Below are 27,326 nucleotides of genomic sequence, written 5' to 3'. Positions count from 1 at the left end.
AATTTTTTCCCCTCTAAATATAGATCTAGACTGGAAAATTCTTTCAGATAGTGAGATTTAAGACTAAATAGTCATTGGGAAACGTACTAGTGTGATTGATTGACTTAACTAGCTGTGGAGGTCAGACCATTCCCTGTGAGTGAAGATGAGGTTTCATTTGAATGAAATGAATGTTCCCACTATGAATCACACCACGTCAGGAAGGCATAAGCCTTAGAGGCAGGGGAGAGGATCATCCCCACCTTTTGGGACCAAGAATCTGAGGACTTCTGGAGCAAAAGGCAAACTCTCCTAGAGGTTCTCATTGGTGGGCAAGTGGAAGTGAACTGCAATCAACAGAGAAGTATAGACAGGATCTAATAGGGAGTTAGACAAGGATCTTGATATTTATTTCAGGGCCTGTGAACTCAGAATAATCATCGTTGGTGGCATTATAAGTCTCACTAGGCAATATACTTGTATCTTTCCCTACATATTCAGTTTTGTTATACACTATGTCTGTCCTTGTTGAGAGCTGAGGCAGTGTGCTCTGTACACGCTGTGAGCAAATGGGTATACGGTTAAAAGGCAGCTTGAAAAGAATCATAAGATTTTACGTTAGGGTATGAAGAATGTTCTGGAGAAATAATGGGTTTGATATGGTTGGTGTACGGAAACAAGAATCCACCATGGAAGATTTGTAGAATTTATAAACAATGTTACTCCTAGAAACAACGTGACTCCTAGAAATTGTTTGGAAGAGAGGAGGACAAGTTGTTAAAGTATTTATTTGAAGTAATTGTAAAAACTCATTACTTGTTTTTAAAAATAGGCCTAAATTAAGTTTTCCTCAGGCTACCTGCAAATGAGTATAATTCTATCTGTGAGTCTTACATAAACATGAAGTGGATTATGCAGATGCTTTAACTTTTCCCCCAAAATATTTACAAACCCTAGAATACAAAGACAGGCAAAACAACGCCACCCTACATTTTAGGTAGCACCATTTAAGCGAATCTTTATGTGGGTTACTTTTAAGTATATAAGGCAGCATTCATTATCATTATCACATCATTAGATGCACGACTATGTAATGATCATAGTCTCATCATATAAAGTTGGCAGGACTGTATCTGCAGATTTATTTTTTTCCTTATTTAGGGGTAAGTTTCTTGTGTTTTTGAAGAAAGGTAACACAATGGGAAGGAAAAATGTCACATCCATACTAACAAAAATGATACAAAACAACCAATGTGATTATGTAAAGGCAAATATCCCAATTTCAATTTTTAAGTGATTAAAAGACTAACTACTAATAAAAATAAGCAGTGTGGAACAGTGAAAAGAACATGTCTTTTGAATCAAACGCACGTGGGTTCAAATTCTGTCTCTGCTACCTAAGTGTTGTGTAATTTGGAGCACTTTACTATCCAAATTCCAGGTTCCTTCATCAATAAAGTGTAAATCATCTACCTCATTAAACTATTGTGAGAAAGAGAGGAACTAACCAATGAGGCAGCAACAATATTACATTATGATAATTTCACAGACAATAAAATATATTAAATAATCACAATAATGTTAGCATCTAAAGAAATGCATTTTTAAACAACTTTAAGGATATGATACTCCTAAATATTAAACCAATGAAATATTAAAGCACCAAAAATGAATCTAGGTGTGAATATCTAAAGGATGTGGAACTATGGGGAAATAAGTATATTTATATATTGGTGGCGATACCAAAAATTAACTCAATACTTTACAAGAGCTATTGGATAGCATATAGTAAGAATTATATAAGTATTCATATAATTTTTGCAGGTAATTATTCTCCTGAGACTACATTCTAAGGGTTTAAAAAAAAAAAAGAATCTACACAAAGAGTTCCATAGTAGCACCATTTTAATAGCAAAACATTTGCAATAACTTGAATAATGAACAATAGGAGAATAGCAAACTATGGCGTATCAACCTTGTGGAAGACAGTATAGCTTCTAAAAATGATGGGCTTGTGGACCATGCTGATACATAAAAGTGTATACATAAAATATTTATGAGTGAAAAAAGTCAGTGCACAAAACACAGACTATCTACTGTATAAAACTATATGTGTGTATAATGACTAGAGACCAGGGAAGCAGTTGTCTTTGGCCAGGGAAACTATCTTGAACAGGAAGTATTGATGTAAAGTTCACTGTTTCTTCTTTGCCGTAAATTTGCTTACGCTACTAAAACCAACAAATTGTATCTCTTCTGTCTTTATTACAATTTCCATTTTGAAATCTCAATGTCATCTTAAACTCAATAGTCCCAAATCAAAAATCATTATTTTTGTCTCCAAATTAGTTACATTCCACACTTCATATTTGTGGGCCACCAGCACCGCACGGCTGCTAACAGAGTGGTGTAGGTCTGCGCCCAGGAACTGAACCTGGGCTGCCAAAGTGGAGTGTGTTGAACTTAACCATTAGCACACCAGGACTGGCTCAAGAAGGTACTATTTTTATTAGAGAGGTTAAATAACCTTCCTCAGGCCTCCTAAGTAAAAAAAGGATTTAAACCTGGGTATGCAAGATTCTAAATCCAATTCTTTTTCTATTACTCTCTTCAGCCTAAGTTTGTGTCCCTGTAAAATTCACAGTTGAAGCCCTAGCCCCCAGTGTGATGGTATTTGGAGTTAGGGCCTTTGAGAGGTAAACAGGTTTATATCAGGTCATCAGAGTGGGAAGCTCATGATGGCATTATGGACCTTACAAGAGGAGGAAGATATCTTTCTCTCTCCATGAGTATACACTAAGGAAAGGCCATGTAAGCACATGGGGAGCAGGTGGCAGTCTATAATCCAGGAAGTGGGTCCTCGCCAGACACTGAATCTGTTGGCATCTTGATCTTGGACATCCCAGACTCCAGAACTGCGAGAAATAAATTTCTGTTGTTTAAGCCACCCAGTCTACGGTATTTTGTTATAGCAGCCCAAGCAGACCAAGATAACCCATCAATTAGGTTTTATAAATCTTAGTGCAACTTCTTGAGGGGATATGAAAGAGGCTATTTAACTTTTCCCTCCAAATGAAGTGTCATATATATCTTAAAGCCTATGCTTTTAGACGAATCAGTTTAGTACAGTACCTATTGAGGCAGTCATCCACACAGCCTTTCCTGGTATCATCATCTGGCTTCTTACAGTTACAGGTCGTAGCCTCATAACCAGAGAGAGGCTTGACATCAACGTAGACATCTTGAGAGAAGACAGAAAAAGAACATAAATGTAAATGTACAGGATAATTTTTTAAGTGCCAGGCTAAGAAGAACATTAATGGTATGGAGATAGAAAAAATAGCTTCCAAGTTACTCACTTGAACGGATTTTTTTATATAGTGGAACATCTGGCTTTTTGTACAGCTAGAAAAAAAAAAGAAAAATCTTGATATAGCATTTAACTTCAAATGCCAGACAGCAGCAGCAATTACTAAAAATACAGAAAATTATCCATGTGCTCTGCTCATATGGAAATATTTACAAGACTTTCTGGGTTGGACACATTTGAGGGAAACTCTTGGTATGATCACTTTTTACCCTGAAATAAAAAGTGACTTATTAGATCAGGGTAAGAGAGAACTAAATTCAACAGAAGAAACATTAAATAAAGAAAATGCATTTTAAATTATACATTTCTTCAGCATGTTCTTAGATAGAATTAAATGAAAAATCACACCGCAGATCAAATCTATTCATTTGGATAAATTAAGATTGTATTTGCCTCCATGAAAATAAAGGAAAATTTGCATAGGGCTTGTTTAGATGGTCTGGGTAGGTACACAAAATTAAAAAGATGAGTACTCTGGCTTTTTCAGGGTGGGTATTGTAGGAAAACACATTTCACATTTTAATTAAGGCAATTAAGTTAGTGAATAAAGGGCAGAAAGCAGGCAAGAAAACGGAGCTCTCACATTGCAATCAAGAATACATTTGAAAAAAAGAGAATGTATTAGAAGAGAGAAGTCAGTCGGCCAGTGGTTAACCATAGAAGACAGCACAAAAAATAGCAACTTGGTCTAAGCTGGAGTGCATTAATCTATAAGGATAATCCCTCCATCATTTTTCACTGGGTCTAGTCAAAGCAATGTCTCCATTGCCATGAACTCTCTGAGACAAATATCTAATATACTGATCCTCTAAAAATTCAAGAGAGGCCACTAGAGAAGAGAATGAAAAGGGGAACGTTCATTGCTTCTGGCTTTCTAAAATTAAATTGTGGTGGACTTTCGGCAAAACTCAGGATCCTATTCACCTTATTTGCATGATTACTTCTATTTCCCAATGGTTATTCTCAATATGGGGTCTGAGGGCTATAGCCTAATACAAAAATTACTAGGGGAAACTTTGCAATTAAGGAAGCAAGAGAGAAAAACAGCACCCTGATTTTTAGTTCCCAATATATTTAAAGATGTTTTAAAAGTACAAGAGTGTTAAACATTTTCCCTGTTTCCTTTCATAGAAGAATCTCTTTCTTATGTGAAAACTAAATTCCAAACTGATGGGAAGGAGCCAACAAAAATAAAGCCCAAAATTTCTTAGTGCTGCTGGCAGTACATCTAAATTCTCCCGAGAGACCCGTATCAAACAGGATTCTTACAGAACAGAATTTTTCCTACCAAAATAAAAGTTCAGCACAATAACAGGAGGTTGCCTAGGGAAGCAGGATCTTACTGCTATTTTGAAGTATGAGTAAAGGCAAATAGGTCACATTAAATATGGATGCAAACTCATTTTTCTTAGTCTCTAACCTTCACAGGGACATTTTTCTATACTTCCTAAGATGACAGTGTAACATAACAAGGAGGCAGAGAAAGACCTGCATTCCTTCCCCTCCCCCCTTACCACTTCAGATGAAATGTGGTAAGATAGGCTCTTTGTACCTGATTATGTTTCCACTGCCAAAGGATGTCATAAGGAAGCTGGAAGTCAATTCTCTTCTGCCTTAGATACTTTCCTGAAACAAACAAACGAAAATACTATCAATTTCAATATCTACTCATACAAAAGGTCAAATAGCCACAAGATCTAATATGCACTGACTAGAAAAATAAAGATTTAATTTTTAATTTTATGGATTTTTCTACTACAAGTTTTTAATTTTAGCTACTCTTTTCCACAATGCTTCATGTGGTATATGCTAAAGGTCTATTTTAATAGTAACTTATATAAAACAACTAACACAGCAAATTTACTACCAAAAATACACAAAGTCATTACGAAGCAAACTAAATACTAAGAATTGTTCGATTATTAAAATTATTAACTAGAGCACCTGGTAGCTTCTCTCCATTACTGTACACAATCTAAGGTTGACTATAAAAAGGGGAAGAATAAGAGCTTTCTAAAACAGAAGTCCCTGATATTAGGGATAATAGAAGTAAAATATTTCAAGCGTATTTACACGCAAATTTATGATCTGTTAATGTTTCTTCACTACCAATTTAAATACTACTACTTTTTAAAGCCAATTTCCAAGCCCCGTTTCAACTGTAAAGTGGCCTCTTCAATTTCCTTACTCTAAATGACCTTGCTGTTCTTGAAGTGCTAGAATGCTAGACTTATTTCTTGCAGGACTTACACTTTTCTTTTTTAGCTGGATATCTGTCCTATCATTGTGTCTCTAGACCAGCAGGTCTGAAAGTGTGCTCTGCTAACCCCAGGGGGATATGAGAGATCAAAACTAGTTTACTAACACTACTAAGATGTTATATGCCATTTTCATTATGCTGTCATTTGTACTAATGGTGCAAAAGCAATGTTGGCTAAAACTGCTTGCACCTTAGTATGAATCAAGGCAAGTGGCACAAAATTGTACTAGTAGAATGAAATTAGTACAAATGAACTATGCCCGTATCATTTAAGAATGCTCTTGGGGAGAAAGATAATCTGTGTATGACTCCACTCATATGAGGAATTTAAAATTATGGACTAAGAACAGTTTAGTGGATACCAGGGGAAAGGTGGGGTGGGCACAAAGGGTGAAGTGGTACACCTACAACATGACTGACAAACATTAATGTACAATTGAAATTTCACAAGATTGTAACCTATCAATAACTCAATAAAAAAAAATTGGTATAGCAAAAAAAAAAAAAAAAGAAAAAAAAAGAATGCTCTTGGGGCCGGTCCGGTGGCGCAGCGGTTAAGTGCCCACGTTCCACTTCTGTGGCCCAGGGTTTGCTGGTTCAGATCCTGGGTGCAGACATGGCACTGCGTGGCAAGCCATGCTGTGGCAGACGTCCCACATATAAAGCAGAGGAAGATGGGCACGGATGTTAGCTTAGGGCCAGTCTTCCTCAGCAAAAAGAGGAGGATAAGCAGGACCTGTTAGCTCAGGGCTAATCTTCCTCAAAAAAAAAAAAAAAACAGGAAAGCTCTTGATGAAGTAGCAAAAATTATATTAAATCTTGACCCACAAGTCAAAATTTTTAATATTCCGCATGACACAATGGAAGTACGCAGAAAGTACTTCTGCTGCGTACTGAGGTATGATGGTTGTCTCAAGGAATTGCACTTGTGCAAACATCTGAATAGTGAGTTGAACTAGTTGCTTTTTTCACAGAACACTATTTTTACTGGAAAGAACTGACAAACGACGATTATTTCAACTTAGGAACTGAAAATGAGTGAAGTGAAGAAACACAACTATGAAAATATGTTTGAGTTTAAAGCAACCATTGGAATTTTGGAAAACTTGTGTCCACTACCAAGAGATTCTCAGTTTCCCAATACTTAACTTGTTCTTATGAAATAAGTGGCAATATTAACAAAAGTGAGCTGTTTTGGATCCATAGAGGGAATGAAAGAACAATATAATTTAGTGAATCAGGATTTTTCAATGACCAATGCATGAAGGGATAAAATCACACATGAGTAAAAAATGCATTTAAATTGCAAGAGAGACCAATGGATTTTAATGTAACAGAATACAAAAAGTTCATTGATTTCATACTGCACATTGCAATGCACCTTTAAGGAACTATTACATTTATGTTTTTGCTACAACACCAAAGAAGAATATCTACAATATATGAAATTATTAAAATATTCCTCTCTTTTACAACTTTTATCTGTGTGATGTCAGATTTCTTCATGTACTTAAACAAAGTAACACCTTAACAAAATAACACCACAACAGATCGAATGCAAAAACAGATTAGAAAATCCAGCTGTCTTATATTAAGCCAGATATTAAAGAGATTTGGAAAAATGTAAAGTCACTTTTCTCATGAAAATTTTTTGGGGAAAGCTATTTTTCATTAAAAAAATGCTATTTATGTTAACACGTAATGTATAATGAATTTATTCATTTGACAAATATGATGATACAGCAGCATGGATTACAAGTACATCTACAGAGAAATAACGTATGGAGCTAAAGTAATATAACAAGATTCTGGAGTACAGCTAATAGAAGACTAGAGGCCACTTGAGAGGGAATCAAAGGGAATCAAAGATAAATGTATAACTACAAAGTCTATAATGAAAATGTGGAAACAACTTAAAGCTTTAACCAATGAGGAAGTAAAGCTTTGGTACATTTAAATGATGAGATATGCAACTGTTAAAACAAAATGAGGCATACATTTACTTATATGGAAGCATATTTTCCAAGTTTACAGAATAATATTAAACTATGGGCTCACTTTTTAAACACTTAAAAAAATTAAATAGCTATATGGGGCTGGTCCCGTGGCGGAGTGGTTAAGTTCGCACGCTCCGCCGCAGGCGGCCCAGTGTTTCGTTGGTTTGAATCCTGGGCGCAGACATGGCACTGCTCATCAAGCCATGCTGGGGCAGCGTCCCACATGCCACAACTAGAAGGACCCACAACGAAGAATATACAACTATGTACTGGGGGGCTTTGTGGAGAAAAAGGGAAAAAAAAAATCTAAAAGAAAAAAATTAAATAGCTATATATGGTGGGGTCTGACTGGGAAAGGGCATGAGGGAACTTTCTGGGGTGATGATAATGTTCTTGAGAAGAGTTTGGGTTACACAAGTTGTATGAAAATTTTGAAAAACTCAGCAAATGTACATTTAAGATTTGTGCATTTTATTGATCGTAAATTCACCTCAAAAGAAAAACCTATAGGGCTGGCCTGGTGGCGCAGCAGTTAAGTGCACATGTTCTGCTTTGGCGGCCTGGCCCAGCAGATGTTAGCTCAGGGCTAATCTTTCTCAAAAACAGAATATTGAGGTTTTGCTTCTGACATGTATGCTGAAATGTTCAGGGGAAAGTATATCAATGACTGCAATTTACTGTGGAGTGCATCCAAAAATAAGATGGATTAACAGATGGATAGATATATGATAAATACATAAATCAAATAAAGTCAAATGTTATGACAACATGTAGGTGATGAGATATTGTGTGTTCACTGTAAAGTTTTTCCAACATTCTGTATGCTAAAAAATTTCATAATAAAATATTGGGAAAAAACAGCTATCCATAGAGGAAAAAGTTTGAAAGGGTATATGCTAAACTATCATATCTCTGGGAAGGAACACTTTCTTTTTTTTTTTTTGAAGATTAGCCCTGAGCTAACTGCAGCCAATCCTCCTCTTCTTGCTGAGGAAGACTGGCCCTGAGCTAACATCCGTGCCCATCTTCCTCTACTTTATATGTGGGATGCCTGCCACAGCATAGTGTACCAAGCGGTGCCATGTCCACACCCAGGATCCGAACCAGTGAACCACAGGCTGCCACCTGGCCAGCCCCTTTGTCATTCACTTTTGCCAGTTTCACTACTATATGCCTTGCAGTAGGTCCTTTTACACTGACATATGTAGGAGATCTGGTAGCCTCTCAACATAGATTTCCATCTCCTTCCCTAGGTTTGGGAAGTTCTCTGCTATTGTTTCTTTGAACAAGCTCTCAGCTCCATTCGCCTTTCTCTTCTCCTTCTTGAATACCTATAATTTTTATGTTGCATTTCCTAATTGAGCTGGATATTTCTCAGAGACTTTCTTCATTTCTTTTTAGTCTTAGTTCTCTCTCCCCCTCTATCTGGAGCACTTCAACATGTCTATCCTCAAGTATCCCAATTCACTCTTCTATGATGTCCGCTCCAGCATTCAGGGAATTGATATCTTGTTTTATTTCTTCCATTGTGCCTTTCACCTCTAATATTTCTAATTGTTTCTTCTGTATAATTTCAATCTCTTTTGTGAAGTAGCTCCTGAACTCGTTGAATTGTTTCTCTACATTCTTTTAACTTGAGTTCTCTTTGATGATAGCTATTTTGAATTCTTTATCATTTAGATTACATATTTCTGTGTCTTCAGGACTGATATATGGGTACTTGTCATTTTCTCTCTGTTCTGGAGATCTAATATAATGTTTGATATTGCTAGTGGGAGTGGCTCTGTTTTTTCACATCCTGGTGTTATCTGGTTGCAGTTAACTCCTACCACCACTGGGTGGGGATCAAGAGCCATGTATTCTGAGCCCTCTGCCTTCAGCCCACATCCCAGGTGTGGGAGCTGGTGTTGGGTGGGCAGGGGGAGGGGTGCTTCTCCTGTGTAGTCCCAGGGTTTTCTCCCACTGCTCTTGCTATCTGCTCTCCTGGGATGTTAGCTTGATCAGGTCAGCCCCAATGAGAGCTTCTGCCCTGGTAGAGGGCTTCCCTCTAGGCTGCCAGGGCCCTTGGGGATCCTTGATGTTCCCGCAAACGAATGTCCGTCCCAATTCCTTCCTTCTTGGAGGCCACCCACGGCCCCTGGATCACAAAGTTTTCTCTTACCCTGTTCCACCTCCTCTGAGGGGGGGCTCCAGCCTCTCTGCCCTCTGTTGTATGGCTGCATGTGTCTCTCCAATGTTTTTTTTTCCCTAAAGATTGGCACCTGAGCTAAAAACTGTTGCCAACCTTTTTTTTTCCTGCTTTTTCTCCCCAAATGCCCTCAGTACATAGCTGTATATTTTAGTTGTGGGTCCTTCTAGTTGTGGCATGTGGGATGCCACCTCAGCATGGCCTGACAAGTGGTGCCATGTCTGCGTCCTGGATCTGAACTGGTGAAACCCTGGGCCACCAAAGCAGAGCACGTGAACTTAACCACTCGGCCACAGGGCTGGCCCCTCTCCAACGTTTTTTGTGTTGTGGTTGGATGCCCTCTGTTGGGGTATGAATGTCCTTTTCACTGTATGTTGGAGGGGAGAGATTACTGGGAAAACTGACGTCACTCCTACTTTTTAAACTCTTTTGTTAAAAATTAAGACACAGACACACACATTAGCCTAGGCCCACATAGGGTGAGGACCATCAATATCACTGTCTTCCATCTCCACATCTTGTCCCACTGGAAGGTCAAGGGCAATAACACACATGAAGCTGTCATCTCCTGTGATAACAATGCCTTGTTCTGGAATACCTCCTGAAGGACATGCCTGAGACTCTTCCTAAGGTTGTGTCCATTCTTTTCAGAAATATGTCTATGGTGATTTGCTTAGCTTCTTTTTTTTTTTCTCATAGACTTGCTTGTAAGCAGATAATACACCGTGAACATTCTGTTCTATTGATGAAAACCTCTTGGTATTGGGGTCTGTGTTTTCAAATTTTTTAAAGAGCTTGTTGAAGTCTGCAAAAGCTTCTGCCAAACCCTTCACTCTGAATTTTCTTGGGGATTTTTCTTCTTCCACAGTTTCCTTTTCTCTTGCCTCTTCTTCAGCTTTGTGTTCCTCTTCCAGCAAGAACTCCTCATTAATCAATACCTCAAGAACCACCTCTAGGAGCTCCTCAATGTCATCATCATCCACATCCAGGTTAAAGTTGTTTGCCATCTCAACCACAGCCTTGTTGATTTTTGCAATCTCCTCATCCTTGGTAAATCCTTTGAAGTTATGGATGGACCTCTTGAGTGTCTTCTTCCAGATGCCATTCACGCACTCCTTGGTGACATCACCCCAAGCCCAAGCAAGGTTCTTGATATACTCATAGATGTTGTAATCCCAGAAGTGCACTGGTGTCTTCCCAGTTTCTTCCTCAGTTGGAGCAACAGCCTGGGCAAAAGTCCTACTCAAGTAGCAGGCCTTAAAAGCTGCTATAATTCCTTGATCCACTAGTTGGTGTTTGGAAGGAGAAACACCACTTTAACATTGGGATGAAGATCACCAATAAAACAAGGATGTCTGGGAGCATTATCAACAATACGCAAAATCTTGAAAGGTATGTTATTCTCCCAACAGTAAGTCTTCATTTTGCTGGCAAAGCAACTCAGGAGGCATCTTGGAAAAGGAGCAATGACTTATTATTGCTCTTGTAGTACACTGGCAATGCTTCAAGGCCCTAGGGTTCTCACTATGCTAGATCACAAAGGTTTCAATGCAACACTGCCCCCAAATAAGACTGTTATCCTGTTGTTAAAAGCCTTGAAATCTGGCATTGACTTGGCCTTCTTATGGCTGAAAGTCTTTTCAGGCATCTGTTTCCAGAATAGGGGGTTTTCATCCATATTGAATATTTGCTTTGGCAAGTAATTTTCCTCCACGATCAGCTTATCTAAGAGTTTCCAAAAATTCTTTAGCTGTCTTCACATCAACATTCACAGACTCACCACTTGCTTTCACATTATGTAATTAATAATTTTTAAATTGTTTAAACCACCTATAGCTAGCAGTAAATTCAATATTGTGGTCAGGGGCCAGACCCGTGGCCAAGTGGTTAAGTTTGCGCACTCTGCTTCAGTGGCCCAGGGTTTCGCTGGTTCGAATCCTGGACACGGACATGGCACCACTCATCAAGCCATACTGAGGCGGGGTCCCACATACCACAAGTAGAAAGACCCAAAATTAAAAATATACAACTATGTATCAGGGGGCTTTGGAGAGAAAAAGGAAAAATAGAATCTTTAAAACAACAACAACAACAAAAAACCCCACTCTGGTCAGGTCAGTCATTTTTTTCAACATTGCAAACAAATTTTCACTTTGGCCATGATAGTCATAGTGCTGAGAGGAATACGCTTCTGTGTCTGGTCTTCAATCCAGGTCATTAGAAGTTTCTCATGTCTGATATAGGCTCTTCTCAAATTTTTGTTGGTCTCGTTGCCTTCAATGAAGCAGATGCTTTAACAGCTTCCATCACTTTGTTCTTGTTCTTCAAAATCACAGCTATGGTGAAATGAGACATGCCTGACTGGCAAGCAATAACCATCATTGGTTTTCCACCTTCATAGTTCTTAATCACTTTTAATTGAGTTTCCAGGTCAATAACTTGACATGGCCTGTTACTGGCAACATTAGCAGTGGATTTTGAATGCTTAGGGGCCATGATGAACAAAACAACACAAGATTAAATCAAGCACAAGAGAAAATGAGAAAATGATGCAATCAAGAGGAGCAGTAACACGAGATGTATAAGGCTGCTACACATCTTCTGCTATCCATGCCATACCATTTCACAGCAACCTTTTTTTTATAAGTAGAAAGAGTACACTCTAAAACAACAATAGAAAGTATAGTATGGTAAATATATTAACTAGTAACATAGTCGTTCATTATCAAGCATTACACACTTACATAATTGTATGTGCTATACTTTTATTTTTTTGTGTGTATATTTTTGTGACAAGGAAGATTTGCCCTGTGCTAACATCTGTCACCAATCTACCCCCCTTCTTTTTTTTTCAGTTGAGGAAGATTAGCCGTGAGCTAACATCTGTGCCAATCTTCCTTTATTTTGTATGTGGGATGCTGCTGCAGCATGGCTGACAAGTGGTATAGGTCCACACCTGGGATCCAAACACATGAACTCAGACCGCTGAGGTGGAGCACGCTTTACTTTAACCACAATGCCACGGGGCCAGCCCTGTGCTATACTTTCATATGACCAGCAGGGCAGCAGGTTTGTTTATACCAGCATCACCACAAACATGTGAGTCATATATTGCACTATGATGTTACGACAGCTACAATGTCATTACACGATAGGAATTTTTCAGCTCCATTATAATCTTATGGGACCACTGTTGTATACGTGGTTCGTCGTTGAGTGAAATGTTCCATTATGTGGCCCAGGACTATACTTCATTTCTAAGAAGTGAGACTCACCTAAAGTGATTTCCTTGATCAAATTCTGGCGGAGATGATACCTCAAGGGAACCTATTCAGGAGTTCCTCATTTGGAAAAAATTATTCTTTAGCTAATCCTCATTTAAGAAATGGGATAAAAATCACTTTCTATCCATCTGAAAATCAGATGAAACCATATCTTCTGCAGATTTTTCTTATTGTGTGCTAGAATCTTGAGATCTCAAGGCCTGCCACTTATCACTAGGGAAGGAATAAAGAAATACTTTAATTTTCTCTTTGAAATAAAATTGAGGGGCCAGCTCAGTGGCACAGTGGTTAAGTTTGTGCCTTCCACTTTGGTGGCCTGGGGTTCAGAGGTTCGGATTCTGGGTGCAGACCTAGTACTGCTCATCAAGCCATGTTGTGGTGACACCCCACAGAAAACAGAAGAAGACTGACACAGATGTTAGCTCAGCGACAATCTTCCTCAAGCAAAAGAGGAAGATTGGCAACAAATGTTAGCTCAGGGACAATCTTCTTCACTCCCTCCAAAACAAAAGAAAAAGAAAAAAGAATTTATGGGCAACAAAGGCATTTTAAGGAAGAGACTACAGAAGTTCTAAGCTTATGTTGACCTTGAAAGTTAAAAGGAGAAAGTCCATGGCAATCTTCTTTCACAAAAAATCAATCCTAGAGGGCAGCCTGGTGGTGCAGCGGTTAAGTGCGCACGTTCTACTTTGGCGGCCTGGGGTTCACCAGTTCGGATTTCGGGTGTGGACATGGCACAGCTTGACAAACCTGGCTGTGGTAGGCATCCCACATATAAAGTAGAGGAAGAAGGGCACGGATGTTAGTTCAGGGCTAATCTTCCTCAAAAAAAAAAAAAAAAAAAAATCCTAATATGCAGGGGAAACGAACAACAGGACTTGGAAGTGGAACATCTCTACAAAAACACTCTACAGTTAAACAGAGGCTAGGCAAATGAGGAAAACAAAGGAGAGGGAGGTACTCAACAAAAAGAAGAAATATAGCAATGGCTTTGTCTCTTTCCTTTTCAAGAAGATATATTAAAATCTGCCAAAAATTTTCCTTTTTTAAAAAGTAAGAGTAAGGTGACTGGCAATAAAAAGCTCAAATTGTTTATATATAATCTGAGTACTGCATTATAATATCACTCTACAAATAGACAGGAATTATTAATTTTCTCTTTGTTATTCTATGTAAATGCTGCCAATATGCCCCAAAGAAAAGCTGTAGTGGTAGTTCTTTGAGAGAAACTGGTAATGGTTGAATGAAATGCACGCCATCAAGGGAGTTATAATGATCAAAGACACTAAAATGAAACTGTTTAAATTTCAGTAAACAAAACACCAGTAGAATTCAGGTTTTTGGTTTTGTCAGCCTCAGGAAAAACAAGAGACCCCAAAAGAAAGGTACATTGTGATTTTTTTCTGCCAGTGGAAGAATAACAGCTCCACAGAGGCAAGGATGTTCACCTATTTTGTTTATTGATGCATCCTGTATTCCAAGCATCTAGAAAACTGCCTGATCAAAGAGTGCGTATTGAATAAATATTTTCTGAATGAGTAAGTGGACGAAATATGTATTCCACGGGATAAGCTTTGAGGTACTCCACTTATTATTCTCTTTTAACCCTATTAAGCAATATCATCACCTTTTCTCACTATGTCTTTAATTCTACTCTTCCTAAGTACAATTTCTGGGTTTTTTTTTTTTTTTTTGCTTGGTTTACTAGTTTATTTTCCCCTCAGTGTTACTGAGAAATAATTGACATACACCATTGTATAAGTTGAAAGTGTACAGCATAATGGTTTGACTTACATATATTGTGAAATGATTACTGCTGTAAGTTTAGTTAGCATCCATCATCTCTTATAGATACAATAAAAAGATAAAGCCAAAAAAGAATTTTTTTTCCCTTGTAATGAAAACTCAGGATTTTTACTCTCAACAATTTTCACACGTCATACAGCAATGTTATCTATAGTCATCACGCTATAGATTACATTCCTAGTACTTATCTTGTAACTGGAAGTTTGCACATTTGACCACCTTTCTCCTACTCCCCCTTCCCCTCACCTCTGGTAACCACAGATGTGACCCCTTTTGCCATGAGTTTTTTTTTTTTTTTAAGATTCCACATAGAGGTGAAATCACATAGTAGTTGTCTTTCTCTGTCTAACTTATTTCACTTAGCATAATGCCCTCAAGGTCCATTCGAATGGCAGGATTTCCTCATTTTTTAATGGTTGAATAATATTCCATTTTATATCTACCACAACTTCTTTCTCCATTCATCCCTCGATGGAGACTTGGGTTGTTTCCATGTCTTGGCTATTATAAATAATGCTGCTATGAACATGGGGGTGCAGATATTTTTTCGAGTTTGTGTTTTCATTTCTTGTGGATACATTCCCAGAAGTGGACTTGCTGGATCCTATGGTAGATTTATTTTTAATTTTTTGAGGATCCTCCATACTGTCACCTGTAACAGCTGTACCAGCACAGTTTGTAAACACAATCAGTTCCCTTCCATTTTTACATTCTCATGTGTCATTCTTCCCACCTAAAACTGAATCCTGTCCACCAAATTATGCCCTTTGATTCATTCTAAACCTTACTTAAAAATCTGTAATTTTATTGTAAACAACCACATTCAACCCTGATTACTAGAGCTGCTCTCTCCACTATGGTAGTTACTGTAATTAAATTTATCCACAGGATAAAGATATTCTCCTATTCACACACGTGAGAAGGAATTAATATCCAGAATACATAAAGAACTGCTAAAGCTCAAGAACAAAAGATAAATGACTCAGTTAAAAAATGGAGGGTCTGGCCTGCTGTTGTAGTGTTTAAATTTGAATGGTCTGCTTCAGTGGCCTGGGGTTTGTGGGTTTGGACCACAGGCGTGTACCTACACACTGCTCATCAAGCCATACTGTGGTTGCACTCCACATACAAAACAGAGGAAGACTGGCACAGATGTTAGCTCAGTGATGATCTTCCTCAAGCAAAAACAGGATGACTAGCAACAGATGTTAGCTCAGGGGCCAATCTTCCCCACCAAAAAAAAAAAAAAAAAAAGAAAGAAAGAAAGAAAGAAAAAAGGACAAGGACTTCAATAGACATTTCACTAAAGAAGATATACAAATGGCCAACAAGCACACAAAGAGATGCTCGACACCACTTATCGCTAGGGAAAACCAAATTAAAACCACAATGTGACACTATTTCACACCTGTTAGGATGGCTATTAGGAAAAAAACAGAAAACAACAAGTGTTCTTGAGAATGTGGAGAAATTAAACCTTCAAGAATTGCTGGTGGGGATATAAAGTGGTGTAGCCACTGTGGAAAATAGTATAGCAGCTCCCCCAAAATTAAATATAGACTTATATGATCCGGCAATTCCACTTCTGGGTATAAACAAAGAATTGAAAGCAGGGTCCTCAACAGAAAATTGTAAACTAATGTTCATAGTAGCATCATTCACAATTAGAAAATGGTGGAAACAACAGAAATGTCCATCGATGGAAGAATGGATAAACAAAATGTGGAGCATGTGCGCGCACACACGCGCACACACACACACACACAGGGGAATATTATTCAGCACTAAAAAGTAATGAAATTCTCATATATGCTACAACATGGAAGAACCCTAAAGATATTATGCTAAGTGAAATAAGGCAGACACAAAAGTGTAAATATTCTAAGATTCCACTACATGAGGCACCTCAAATAGTCAAATTCACCTAGATAGAAAGAAGAACAGTGGTTACCAGAGGCTGGTGGGAGGGATGAATGAGAAATTATTATTTAATGGGTACAGAGTTTCAAGTATGATGATGAAAAAGTTCTGGAGATGGACAGTGGTGACAGTTGCAAAACAATGTGAATGTACTTAAATGCCTTTATAACACACTTAAAAATGGTCAAAATGTAAATTTTAAGCTATGTATATTTTACCATGTTAAAAAAATTAATAATGTAATATACCAAAAACCCCTGTATGCTTTAAATGGGTGAACTGTAGAGTATGTGAATTATGCCTCATTAAGTTGTTAACAAAACAGCAGCGTTAACATTTTTTGCTACATCCATTAAAAAATTACGTAGAAGACTCAGAAGGGGAAGGAAAACCTATTGGATATGCCCATATTTTTGCTACTGTATTCTTTCTGCCTTCCTGATGTCCCAAGCTTCCTTCTCTTTCATTTCTTTTCTGATCAGAAAACTTCCTTTTCCTATAGGGTAGATCTGCTGACAACAAATTCTCTTAGTTATCTTTCATCTAAGAATGCTTTGATTCCCTCTTAATTCCTGAAGGATATTTTCACTGAGTATGGGACTCTGGTTTGACAGTGTTCGTTTCAGCTCTTAAAAAACGTTGTGTCATATAGAAGGAAAGTACCTCAACATAATAAAGGCCATACATGACAAACCCACAGCCAACATCATACTCAACGGACGAAAACTGAAAGCCATCCCTCTGAGAACAGGAACAAGACAAGGGTGCCCACTTTCACCTCTCCTATTCAACATAGTACTGGAGGTACTATGTATTATGAGATTCTGGATTTTATATAAATCTTCTATTTTGGCTGGCTTTTTCCAGAACTGTTTTAGCAGGAGGAGGGAGGAAGCTATCTTGCTATTGCCAGTTAGAATGTCCCACTCAGCCTCCAATGAAAGCTGAGTGTTGGTGGGTTGAGAGGGGCTCCTTCTTACTGCTAGGGGATGGTGGGAGTGGCCACGTTATTACTGGGTGATGGTAAAAGTCCTGACTCTCTACTAGACCTCCTCTAACACTACGCCAGTGGGTGGGGACGGGTGGACACCTTTTTACTGCTAGGTGGGATGGAAGTTGAAGCTCCCGACTTGGCATTTGCTGGTATGAGTGTGAGTAGGACAATCATTTTCTCTGTGACATTTGGCTAGGGTATGAAGGATACTGTCTAAAAGTTTTCTGTCTTGCTAAATTGCCCATTTCGTGGTCCTTTGGCTAGAAAAAGCAGGCTTTTCTTTGCTTGGTTTATGCCCAATGGCATTTCCACATTGCTAGCTGTTTTAGCTTCAAGTTTGGGATATGTGAGCCAAAAAGAAAATCCAGGGCACTCATCACCATGAAGTTCTTCAGTCCTGAGGTCCCTAGTTGGTTGGCTGCCTTCTCTCCGCCACTCAGTCTTACGTTTGTTAGGACATATGATATTTTAACACAACTTTTTGTTTTTACTCATACTTATCAGAACAGGGAAAAGTACCTCTACTTCATCTTCCCTGAAGCAGATGTATGTCAACTGTAAATATTGCTCCTTCTTACTGCTGGCTAATAGTCTGCTGTATGAATACACAACAGTTTGTTTACCATACATTCTTCTATTGGACACCTGGGCTATCTCTAGTTTACAGCTATTGTGAATGAAGCTTACAGACACATATACTAATTTCTCTTTTGTAGGTGTATGTTTAGTTTTACAAAAGCTGCCAGGGCTTTCAAAAAAGTTGTTAAACAATGTTACATTCCCAAAACTATTTATAAACATTCTGGTTGTGTCAACATTTGGTATTGTCTGTATTTTTAATTTTAGGCACTCTGTGGCTGTGTGTGGTATCTCATTGTGGTTTTAATTTGCATTTCCTTGATGAGTTATGATGCTGAGTTTTTTTTTCATGTGTTTACTAGCCATTTGTAGATTTTCTTTGGTGAAGTCTGTGTTCAAATCTTCATTTTAAAATTGGGTTGTCTTAAAAAAATTCATTTGTAGCCGTTCTTTATATATTCAGGATACATATAATTTGTGAATATTTTCTCCCAGTTTTTGCCCTATTTGTTTTTCTAACAGTGCCTTTTAATGAATACTTTCACATTTTGTCAAGGAATAATTTGTGAGTACTTTTTAAAATGGTTATTACTTTCTGTGTCCTATCTAAGAAACCTTTAATTACACACAGGTCTTGAAGATATTATCCTATGCTTTCTTTTAGAAGCTTTATAATTCTAGCATTTATGTTTAGATCTGTGACCCATGCTAAATCAAGTTTGTGTATGGTATGAGGTAGGTGTTAAAGTTTAGTTTCTTTTCATATGAACGTTTGACTGTTCAGCACCATTTGTTGAAAGGATGTTACTTTTCCCCATAGGCTGCTTTAGTGCCTGTGTCCAAATCAAATGACCACAAAAGTGTCGGTCTATTTCTGGGCTATCTATCCTGTTCCATAGGTCAAGACTAATGCCAAAACCATAGTTTTGATCAAACTGCTTTATAGTAACTCTTTAAGTTAGATAATGTAAGTCTTCCAATCTTTTTATTTAAAGATCACTTTGAGTATTCTGGGTCCTTTGCATTTCCCTAAAAATTACAGAATCAGCATATCAATTTTTACAGAAAAGCCTGTTGGCAATATAATTTAGATTGCACTGAATATAACAAGAGGTTTCCAATCTCTGAACATGGCATTTTTCTCCATTTATTTAAGGTCATCTTTAACTTCTCTGATAAATGTTTTAATTTTCAGTATAAAGGTCTTGCCTATTTTTGGATAAATTAAATTCTAATTACTTTAGTTTTTAAAAAACTAGACTTTATTTTTTAGAGCACTTCTAGGTTCAAAGCAGTACTGAATAGAAGGTATAGAGATTTCCCATATACCTCGTGCCCCTAAACATGCATAGCCTACCCCATTATCAACACTGCCCACCAAAGTGGTACATTTGTTAAAAAATGATGAACCTAAATTGACACATCATTATTATCCAAAGTCCATATTTTATATTAAGATTCACTCGGTGTTGTATGTTCTATGGCTTTGGACAAACGTAAAATGACATGTATCCACTATTACAGTATCATATAGAATAGTTAGTTTCATTGCCCTAAAAATCCTCCGTACTCTGCTGATTCATCCTTCCCTCCTCCAACCCCTGGCAACCACTGATCTTATTAATATCCCCATAGTTTTGACTTTTCCAGAATGTCATATAGTTGGAATCATACCATATACAGCCTTATCAGATTGGTTTCTTTCACTTAGTACTATGAAGTTAAAGTTCCTCAATATCTTTTCATTGCTTGATAGCTCTCTTTTTTTTCAGTATTGAATAATATTCCATTGTTTGGATGTCCCACAGTTTATCCATTTACCTAGTTAAGGACATCTTGACTGCTTCCAAGTTTTGGCAGTTATGAACAAAGCTGCTATAAACATCTGTGTGCACATTATTGCATAGGCACAAGTTTTCAATTTCTTTGGGTAAATACCAACGAGTGAAATTGTTGGATTGTATGCTAAGAGTATGTTTAGTTTTGTAAGCAAACAATTGATTTTTATATACTGATTTTGTTTCCAGTAACCTTACTACTAGTTGTAGCAGCTTTTTTGTGCACCTCTTTGGATTTCCCACATACATGATCATGTCATATACAAACAGAACAGTTTTATTTCTTCCTTCCTGATCTTTATGACTTTTATTCATCTTCTTGACTTACTACAATGGCTAGAACATCCAGGATAATGCCGAACATAAGTAGTGAGAGTGGACATTTTTATCTTCTTTTCAATTTTAGGAGGAAGCATTCAATAGTTCACCATTAAGTATGATGTTAACTGTAGACGCCTTTTATAAGACTGAGGAAATTTCCTTCTAGTGCTAAGAGTTTTTTGCCTATATGTTTATAATCAACTTTGTTCTGTAGTGGCTTTTTGCCCCTAATGTCTTCGTCAGGTTTTGTATCAGGGTTATACTAGCTTCATAAAAAGTGTTGGGAAGTGTTTCGCCCCTATTTTCTGAAAGTGTTTGCATGTTATGTCTTTCTCAAATATATAGCAGAGTTCACATTTAGCTCTGGAATTTTTTATGTAAAGGACTTGGTAAGGAACTCAGTTTCTTTAAATGATATAGATTATTCAGATGTTCTTTTTCATCTTGGATTAGTTTAAGTTGCATTTTTTAAGGAATCTGTGCATTTCATATACACTGTTAAATGTACTGGCATAAAGTTATTCATAATGTTCCTGTATTAGCCTCTTAATGACTGTAGGACCTATAGTAAGGATACTGGTAATTTTTGTCATCTCTTATTTTTTCTTATCAGTGCAGCTAGAGGTTATCAATTTTATTGCTCTTTTCAAACCTTTCTTTCCTTATTGTCTGTTTAACACTTTATTTTTATTTTTATTTTTTAAAGATTTTATTTTTTCCTTTTCTCCCCAAAGTCCCCTGGTACACAGTTGTATATTTTAGTTGTGGGTCCTTCTAGCTGTGGCATGTGGGACGCCGCCTCAATGTGGCCTGATGAGTGGTGCCATGTCCACGCCCAGGATCCGAACCGGCAAAACCCTGGGCTGCCGAAGCGGAGCGCATGAATTTAACCACTTGGCCACGGGGCTGGCCCCTGTTTAACATTTTATTGATTTATATTCTTTATTATTTCCTTCTTTCTACTTATACCTCAGTTTTCTAGAAATGAATGGGATGGCTTTGCTCTTCTCACTGATATTGAGTACTTGGTTATAGTAAATCAAGGTGAAGGGGTATTCCCTCTGGAAGTACAAAATAAATATCACTTAATCCTCACAATTCAGATTGGAAATAGTCTCACTACATAGACGGAGATGCTGAGATGTAGAGACAATAAGTAACTTGTTCAAGATCATCCAGCTACAAGAGTGGAATGGGAAGAGGAGTCTATATGTGTTTGATTCTAAGGTGTGTCAAGGGTCCCCAAGAACACCTTCAAGTTTAGTGACTCACAGGACTCAGCATATAGTCATACTCATGGCTATACTGTATAGCAGCAAAAGGATACAAAACAAAATCAGTAAAGGGAAAAACTGCATTGGGCAACATCTAGAGGAAACCAGGCACAAGCTTTCAAAAGTTCTCTCCTAGCAGAGTCACATAAGATGCAATCATTGGCAATGTACTGTGACAACACATGTGAAATACTGTCTATCAAGGAAGCTCATTAGAAACTCAGCGCCCAAGATTTTAATCAGCAGCTGATATATAGGTACTCTCTGCCTAGAATGTACCTAAATTCCAGACTCTTAGAATGAAAGCAGGTGTTCAGCTGAAACCATACAGTTTATACACAGTAGGCACAGTAAGACACTTTTACCATCTAAGGAAAGTTTTTCACCAATAGAGGGAATTGTTTAACTATTCAAGTTTCCAGATGCCAGCCAGTGGTCAACCTTGCCAGCAGGTCTTTCTAAGAATAGAAGTCTTAGGTCTGCTATTTTAATTCTTTTCTACACATAAGGATTATATTCTTGCCACTATATTAGGAAAAGCATTCAAGATTTGGCATAAGTCTGAATGACTGGCAGTGGCAACTGTCAAGAGCTATGCTGAGAAGGATTCTGAATTCTTTTCTGAGCTCAGCAGAAGAGGGTATCATGACAGATTTAACAATAAGTGCCAAAGTCAATAGAAGGAGCGTCTATGTACTATAATATTCTTGTTGACTGATAATCTACTGCAAAAACAACCTCAATTCAGCAACTGCCTTTTACTGAATGATTACTATGTGTTAGGTACTAGGTATTTTATATGCATTATTTTATTTAATATTTATGCTAATTTCTATTTTACAATAAAGAATCTCAGGACTTGAGATGTGTCAACATGTCCAAGGTCACATCAATAATACTTGGTGGAGACGAAATCTGAATCAAGGCCTGATTCCAGAAGCCAAATGTGAAAGACCACATCTTCCAATTTTTCAGTCCCATATTCCCCAGAAGAATTTTGAAAAACTATGAATCTCCTTATACATTTTCTTTTTATGGTGAGGAAGACTGACCCTGAGGTAAGATCTGTTGTCAAGCTTCCTCTTTTTGCTTGAGAAAGATTGTTGCTGAGCTAATATCTGTGTCAATCTTCTTCTATTTTATGTGGGATGCTGCCACAGCATGGCTTGACAAGTGGCGCTGGGTCTGCACCTGGGACCCAAACAGCCAAACCTGGGCCAGTGAAGCGGAGTGTGCAAACTTAACCACTATGCCACCGGGCCGGCCTCAATGACTTATGCATTTTTAAGTGTAAGTTTAAACAGTTGCAAATAATGTAATATCTGGTTATATCATTTTAAAATGATGAATCTGCATATCATAAAGATTCAATACCATTATTCATTAAAAAAGGAATATTCTCTTGTTTACTTAGAGATTTAAATCATTTCTTTTTATCATTGAACATTATTTCTATTTCACTTATTCCAGAGAATTTTATCTTAATATATTTTTTGTTTGAAATTCTTTTATTGAATAATCTATCCTCCTACTACATAAAAAAGTGCTTAAATTAACATTGCAAAGTACCTGTGATCATGAGGCTCAAAGCATTAAAATTTTTCTTTTGCATTGTGTAATCATTATACTTCTTTTTGGAGGTGAGGGGGGAAGATTAGCCCTGAGCTAACATCTGCTGCCAATCCTCCTCTTTTTACTGAGACTGGCCCTGAGCTAACATCTGTGCCCATCTTCCTCCACTTTACATGTGGGACGCCTACCACAGCATGCATGGCTTTTGTCAAGTGGTGCCATGTCCACACCTGGGATCCTAACTGTCGAACCCCAAGCCGCGGAGAAGCAGAACGTGTGAACTTAACCACTGTGCCACTGGGCTGGCAAATTCACTTTTTCTAAGTGTACCATTCAGTGGGTTTTAGTACACAGAGTTGTGCAACCATCACCACCACAATGGTTCATTTATGTGCCAACGTGGCTAGGTCACAATACCCAGACATTTGGTCAAACATTATTATAGATGTGCCTGTAAAGATATTTTTTAGATGAGATTAACATTTAAATCAATAGACTCTGAGGCAAAGCAGATTATCCTCTATAACATGGGTGAGATTCATCCAACCAGCTGAAGGCCTTAATAGAAAAAAGACTGATTTCCCCAGAGAGAATTCTATCAGTAGACTGCCTTCAGACTCCTTGAGTTGTAACATTAACTCTTTCCTGGGTTTCCAGGATGCTGGCCTACCCTGCATATTTTGGACTTGCTAGCCTCCACAACTGTGTGAGCCAAGTCCTTAAAATAAATCTGTCTCTATATATAGCTTATTGGTTGTTTCCTTGGAGACGTCTAACTAATAAAACCAACATCATTTCAGAACATTTTTGTCATCCCCAAAAGAAACCCTGTATCCATGAGCAGTCATTCCCCATTCTCCCCTACCCCCAGTCCCTGGAAACCATTAACCTACTTTGTGTTTCTATGTATTTGCCTATTCTGGACACTTCATATAGATGGAATCATATCCGAACATTTCATATAAATGGAATTATAAAACATGTGGCATTTTAAGACTGTCTTATTTCACATATTTGTGACTGTCTCCTTTAATATACTACAGTTTTTCATGGTTCACCCATGTTACTGCATGTCTCAGTACTTCAATTCTTGTTATTGCCAAATAACCTTCTATTGTATGGATACATCACATTTTATGTAGCCAGTGATGGAATTTTGGGTTGCTTTGCTTCCACCTTTTAGCTATTATGAATATGACTGCTATGAACATCTGTGTGTAAGTTTTTGCGTGGATATATATTTTCAATTCTGTAGGGAATATACCTATCAGCAGAATTGGTAATATGGCAACTCTATGTTTAACTTTTTGAGGAACTGCCAAAATGTTTTCCAAAGAGGTTTATACCACTTCACATTCCCAGCAGCAATGTATGAGGGTTCCAATTTGTTCACATTCTTGTCAATCCTTTAATTAAAGCCATTCTAGTGGGTGTGAAGTAGTATCTCATTATAGCTTTGATTTCTATTTCCCTAATGACTAATGATGATGAGCATCTTTTCATGTGCTTATTGGCCATTTGTCTATCTTTTTTGGAGAAATGTCTATTCAAATCATTTACCCATTTAAAAAATTGTATTGTTTATCTTCTCATTATTGAGCTTTAACAGTTCTTTATATGTGTGGATTTTTAGATACAGGTCTCTTACTTGATATATGATTTGCAAATGTTTCTCCCATTCTTTGGGTTGTTGAGTTTCTTGATGGTTCTCTTTGAAGCACAAAAGTTTTAAATATTGATGAAGTCCAGTTTGTCTCTTTTTTCTTTTGCTGCACATGATATAGCTAAGAAATTACAGTCTAATCCAAAGTCATGAAGATTTACTCCTATGTTTTCTTCTAAGAGTTTTATGATTTTAGCTCTTATATTTAGGTTAATGATACATTTTAATATTTTTATGTGGTGTGAGGCAGGGGTCCAACCTCATCCTTTTGTATGTGTATATCCAGTTATCAGAGAACCATCTGTTGAAAAGATCATGCTTTCCTCACTGAACCGTTGTGGCACTCTTGTCAAAAATCAATCTACTATAAATGTAAGGGTATCATAAAAAAATTTTATTTGACAAATAAGTATCATAAAAAAATTTTATTTGAAATGCATTTCTCTAATGAAATAAAGAAACTTGATTTCATTAGTTAAACATTTAAAAATAAACATTATTTTCCATTTACTGAATCTGAGTGACTCCATCAATGGTAAGATGCATTATTATTTTATTTATATAACTATTTTACTCACATAACTAATATAGCAAAGATAGAGATGAACCTAGGTCTGGCTGACTCAATGTCATCCTCTTTGTTTACAAGATACCAGAAGTGACCTGTTCAAAACAAATGACTGGCCTTCCCTCCCTATCCTAATCACAAAACATCATTTGAACACTAAAATAACGCTGTCCAAAAAAAAAAATTCTATCCTGCAACAGCCTGATTTTAAGCCCTGTTTCACAGGAAAAAAGACCACTGCTTGGATAGGATTTCCCGTTATTTATTCACTCTGCAGACAGCTGAGTACAAATCAGTGTTAGTGAGAGACTAAAGTGGGGACTTAGAGATAAAATCTTTATTTAAATTAAGAGATTTCCATTCTAGACCTCTTAACCACTATTTATGCCAGAGATGTGACAGAAATATTGGCCTATCTATTATTCTTCCTGTCTCTCTTGGAATTAACTGACTCCTTTTTTTTCTTCTTTTTTGAGGAAGATTAGCCCTGAGCTAACTACTGCCAGTCCACCTCTTTTTGCTGAGGAAGCCTGGCCCTGAGCTAACATCCGTGCCCATCTTCCTCTACTTTATATGTGGGACACCTACCACAGCATGGCGTGCCAAGCGGTGCCATGTCCTCACCCGGGATCTGAACCGGTGAACGCCAGGCCGCTGAGAAGCGGAACGTGTGAACTTAACTGCTGTGCCACCAGGCAGGCCCCTAAATCACTCTTTCAATCCCCTTGAATAGTTAGAGCAACATTCCAAGATCTAAGTTAGCCAATTTCCCATCCAGGACAAAACCATAAGAGCAAAATGGTCATGTTTTCCTTTAAATGGGACTTTTAAGTTACCTCTTATTTTCAGTCTATTCATTAGTAGGTTCTAGGAAATAGCTAAATCTGCTGAGAATCTGCTCCCATTGCTATGACCTCACTAGTAAAAAGAAAGGCTCTTTCAAAAGAACTTTGGCACTAAGCCCAGAGAACATGGATTCTATTCTCACCTTCACTAAGTAAGCACTAGTACAGTTATCCAGGTGAGAATTAAACCCTGTAACTCTATGTTGTAGTTAAACCATTCTCCAGCCACCTGAAACAGAATAATTAAAGCAAAATAATCTTTATTGCAGAACTTATCTACACCTGCTGCTTTAAATACACTGCTGGTGCTGGGCCCTATAGGGAGAAAAAGGGGATTAGATAACCAGAACACAGAGAAGAGCCCCATAGTCAAGAGGGTCAAGAGAGTCATAGTTGAAGAGAATACGATAAAGCATAGGATCAATATCTACTACACAAATAAGTCGTTCCTGAGAAAAAAAACTGTCATTTATTCTAAGTTCTCCTTTTCTTTCATTTGTATAACAAATATCTGCTAAATTCTATTACATACCAGGCACTGGAAAATCAAAAAGGAATAAGGAAGATAAATGATCCTGCATTCTTGGAGCTTATAATCTAATAGGGAGACAGATAACAAATGAGAAAACAAATATAGTAACTATAGATTACAGAAAGAAATGAACATGGTGCTGCAATATAGAATAAAGGGAGGGACCCTCTTTGATGGAACAATCAGGAAAACAATTTTAAAGAAAATTATATTTAAGCTGATACTGACATTAAGCTCACCCTTAAAGGATAAGAAGAAACCAACCATGGGAAAAGAGTTTGAAGAGCTTTTCAGGCAATGGAAATAATAGGCATAATGATCCTCTTGTGGGAAAGA

At 37.4% G+C, this 27,326-nt stretch overlaps 1 protein-coding gene across 9 annotated transcripts in view; it reads right to left on the bottom strand.

Annotated features, from left to right (window-relative positions):
• Positions 1-27,326, bottom strand: part of ASH1L (ASH1 like histone lysine methyltransferase) — a 209,511-nt gene that overhangs the window by 35,904 nt on the left and 146,281 nt on the right. For all 9 annotated transcript variants that reach the window (XM_070268055.1, XM_070268056.1, XM_070268061.1 and 6 more), the window contains 3 exons: positions 4,902-4,975; positions 3,339-3,384; positions 3,112-3,220 (listed from right to left, as the gene is read on the bottom strand). In XM_070268055.1, the coding sequence (XP_070124156.1) occupies positions 3,112-3,220; positions 3,339-3,384; positions 4,902-4,975 (229 nt within the window). The remainder of the gene's footprint in view (positions 1-3,111; positions 3,221-3,338; positions 3,385-4,901; positions 4,976-27,326) is intronic.

Source organism: Equus caballus, chromosome 5 (genome assembly GCF_041296265.1).
Source record: "Equus caballus isolate H_3958 breed thoroughbred chromosome 5, TB-T2T, whole genome shotgun sequence".
NCBI lineage: Eukaryota > Metazoa > Chordata > Mammalia > Perissodactyla > Equidae > Equus > Equus caballus.
The sequence above is the reverse complement of the archived record's forward strand: the minus strand, read 5'-3'. Positions and strand labels throughout refer to the sequence as shown.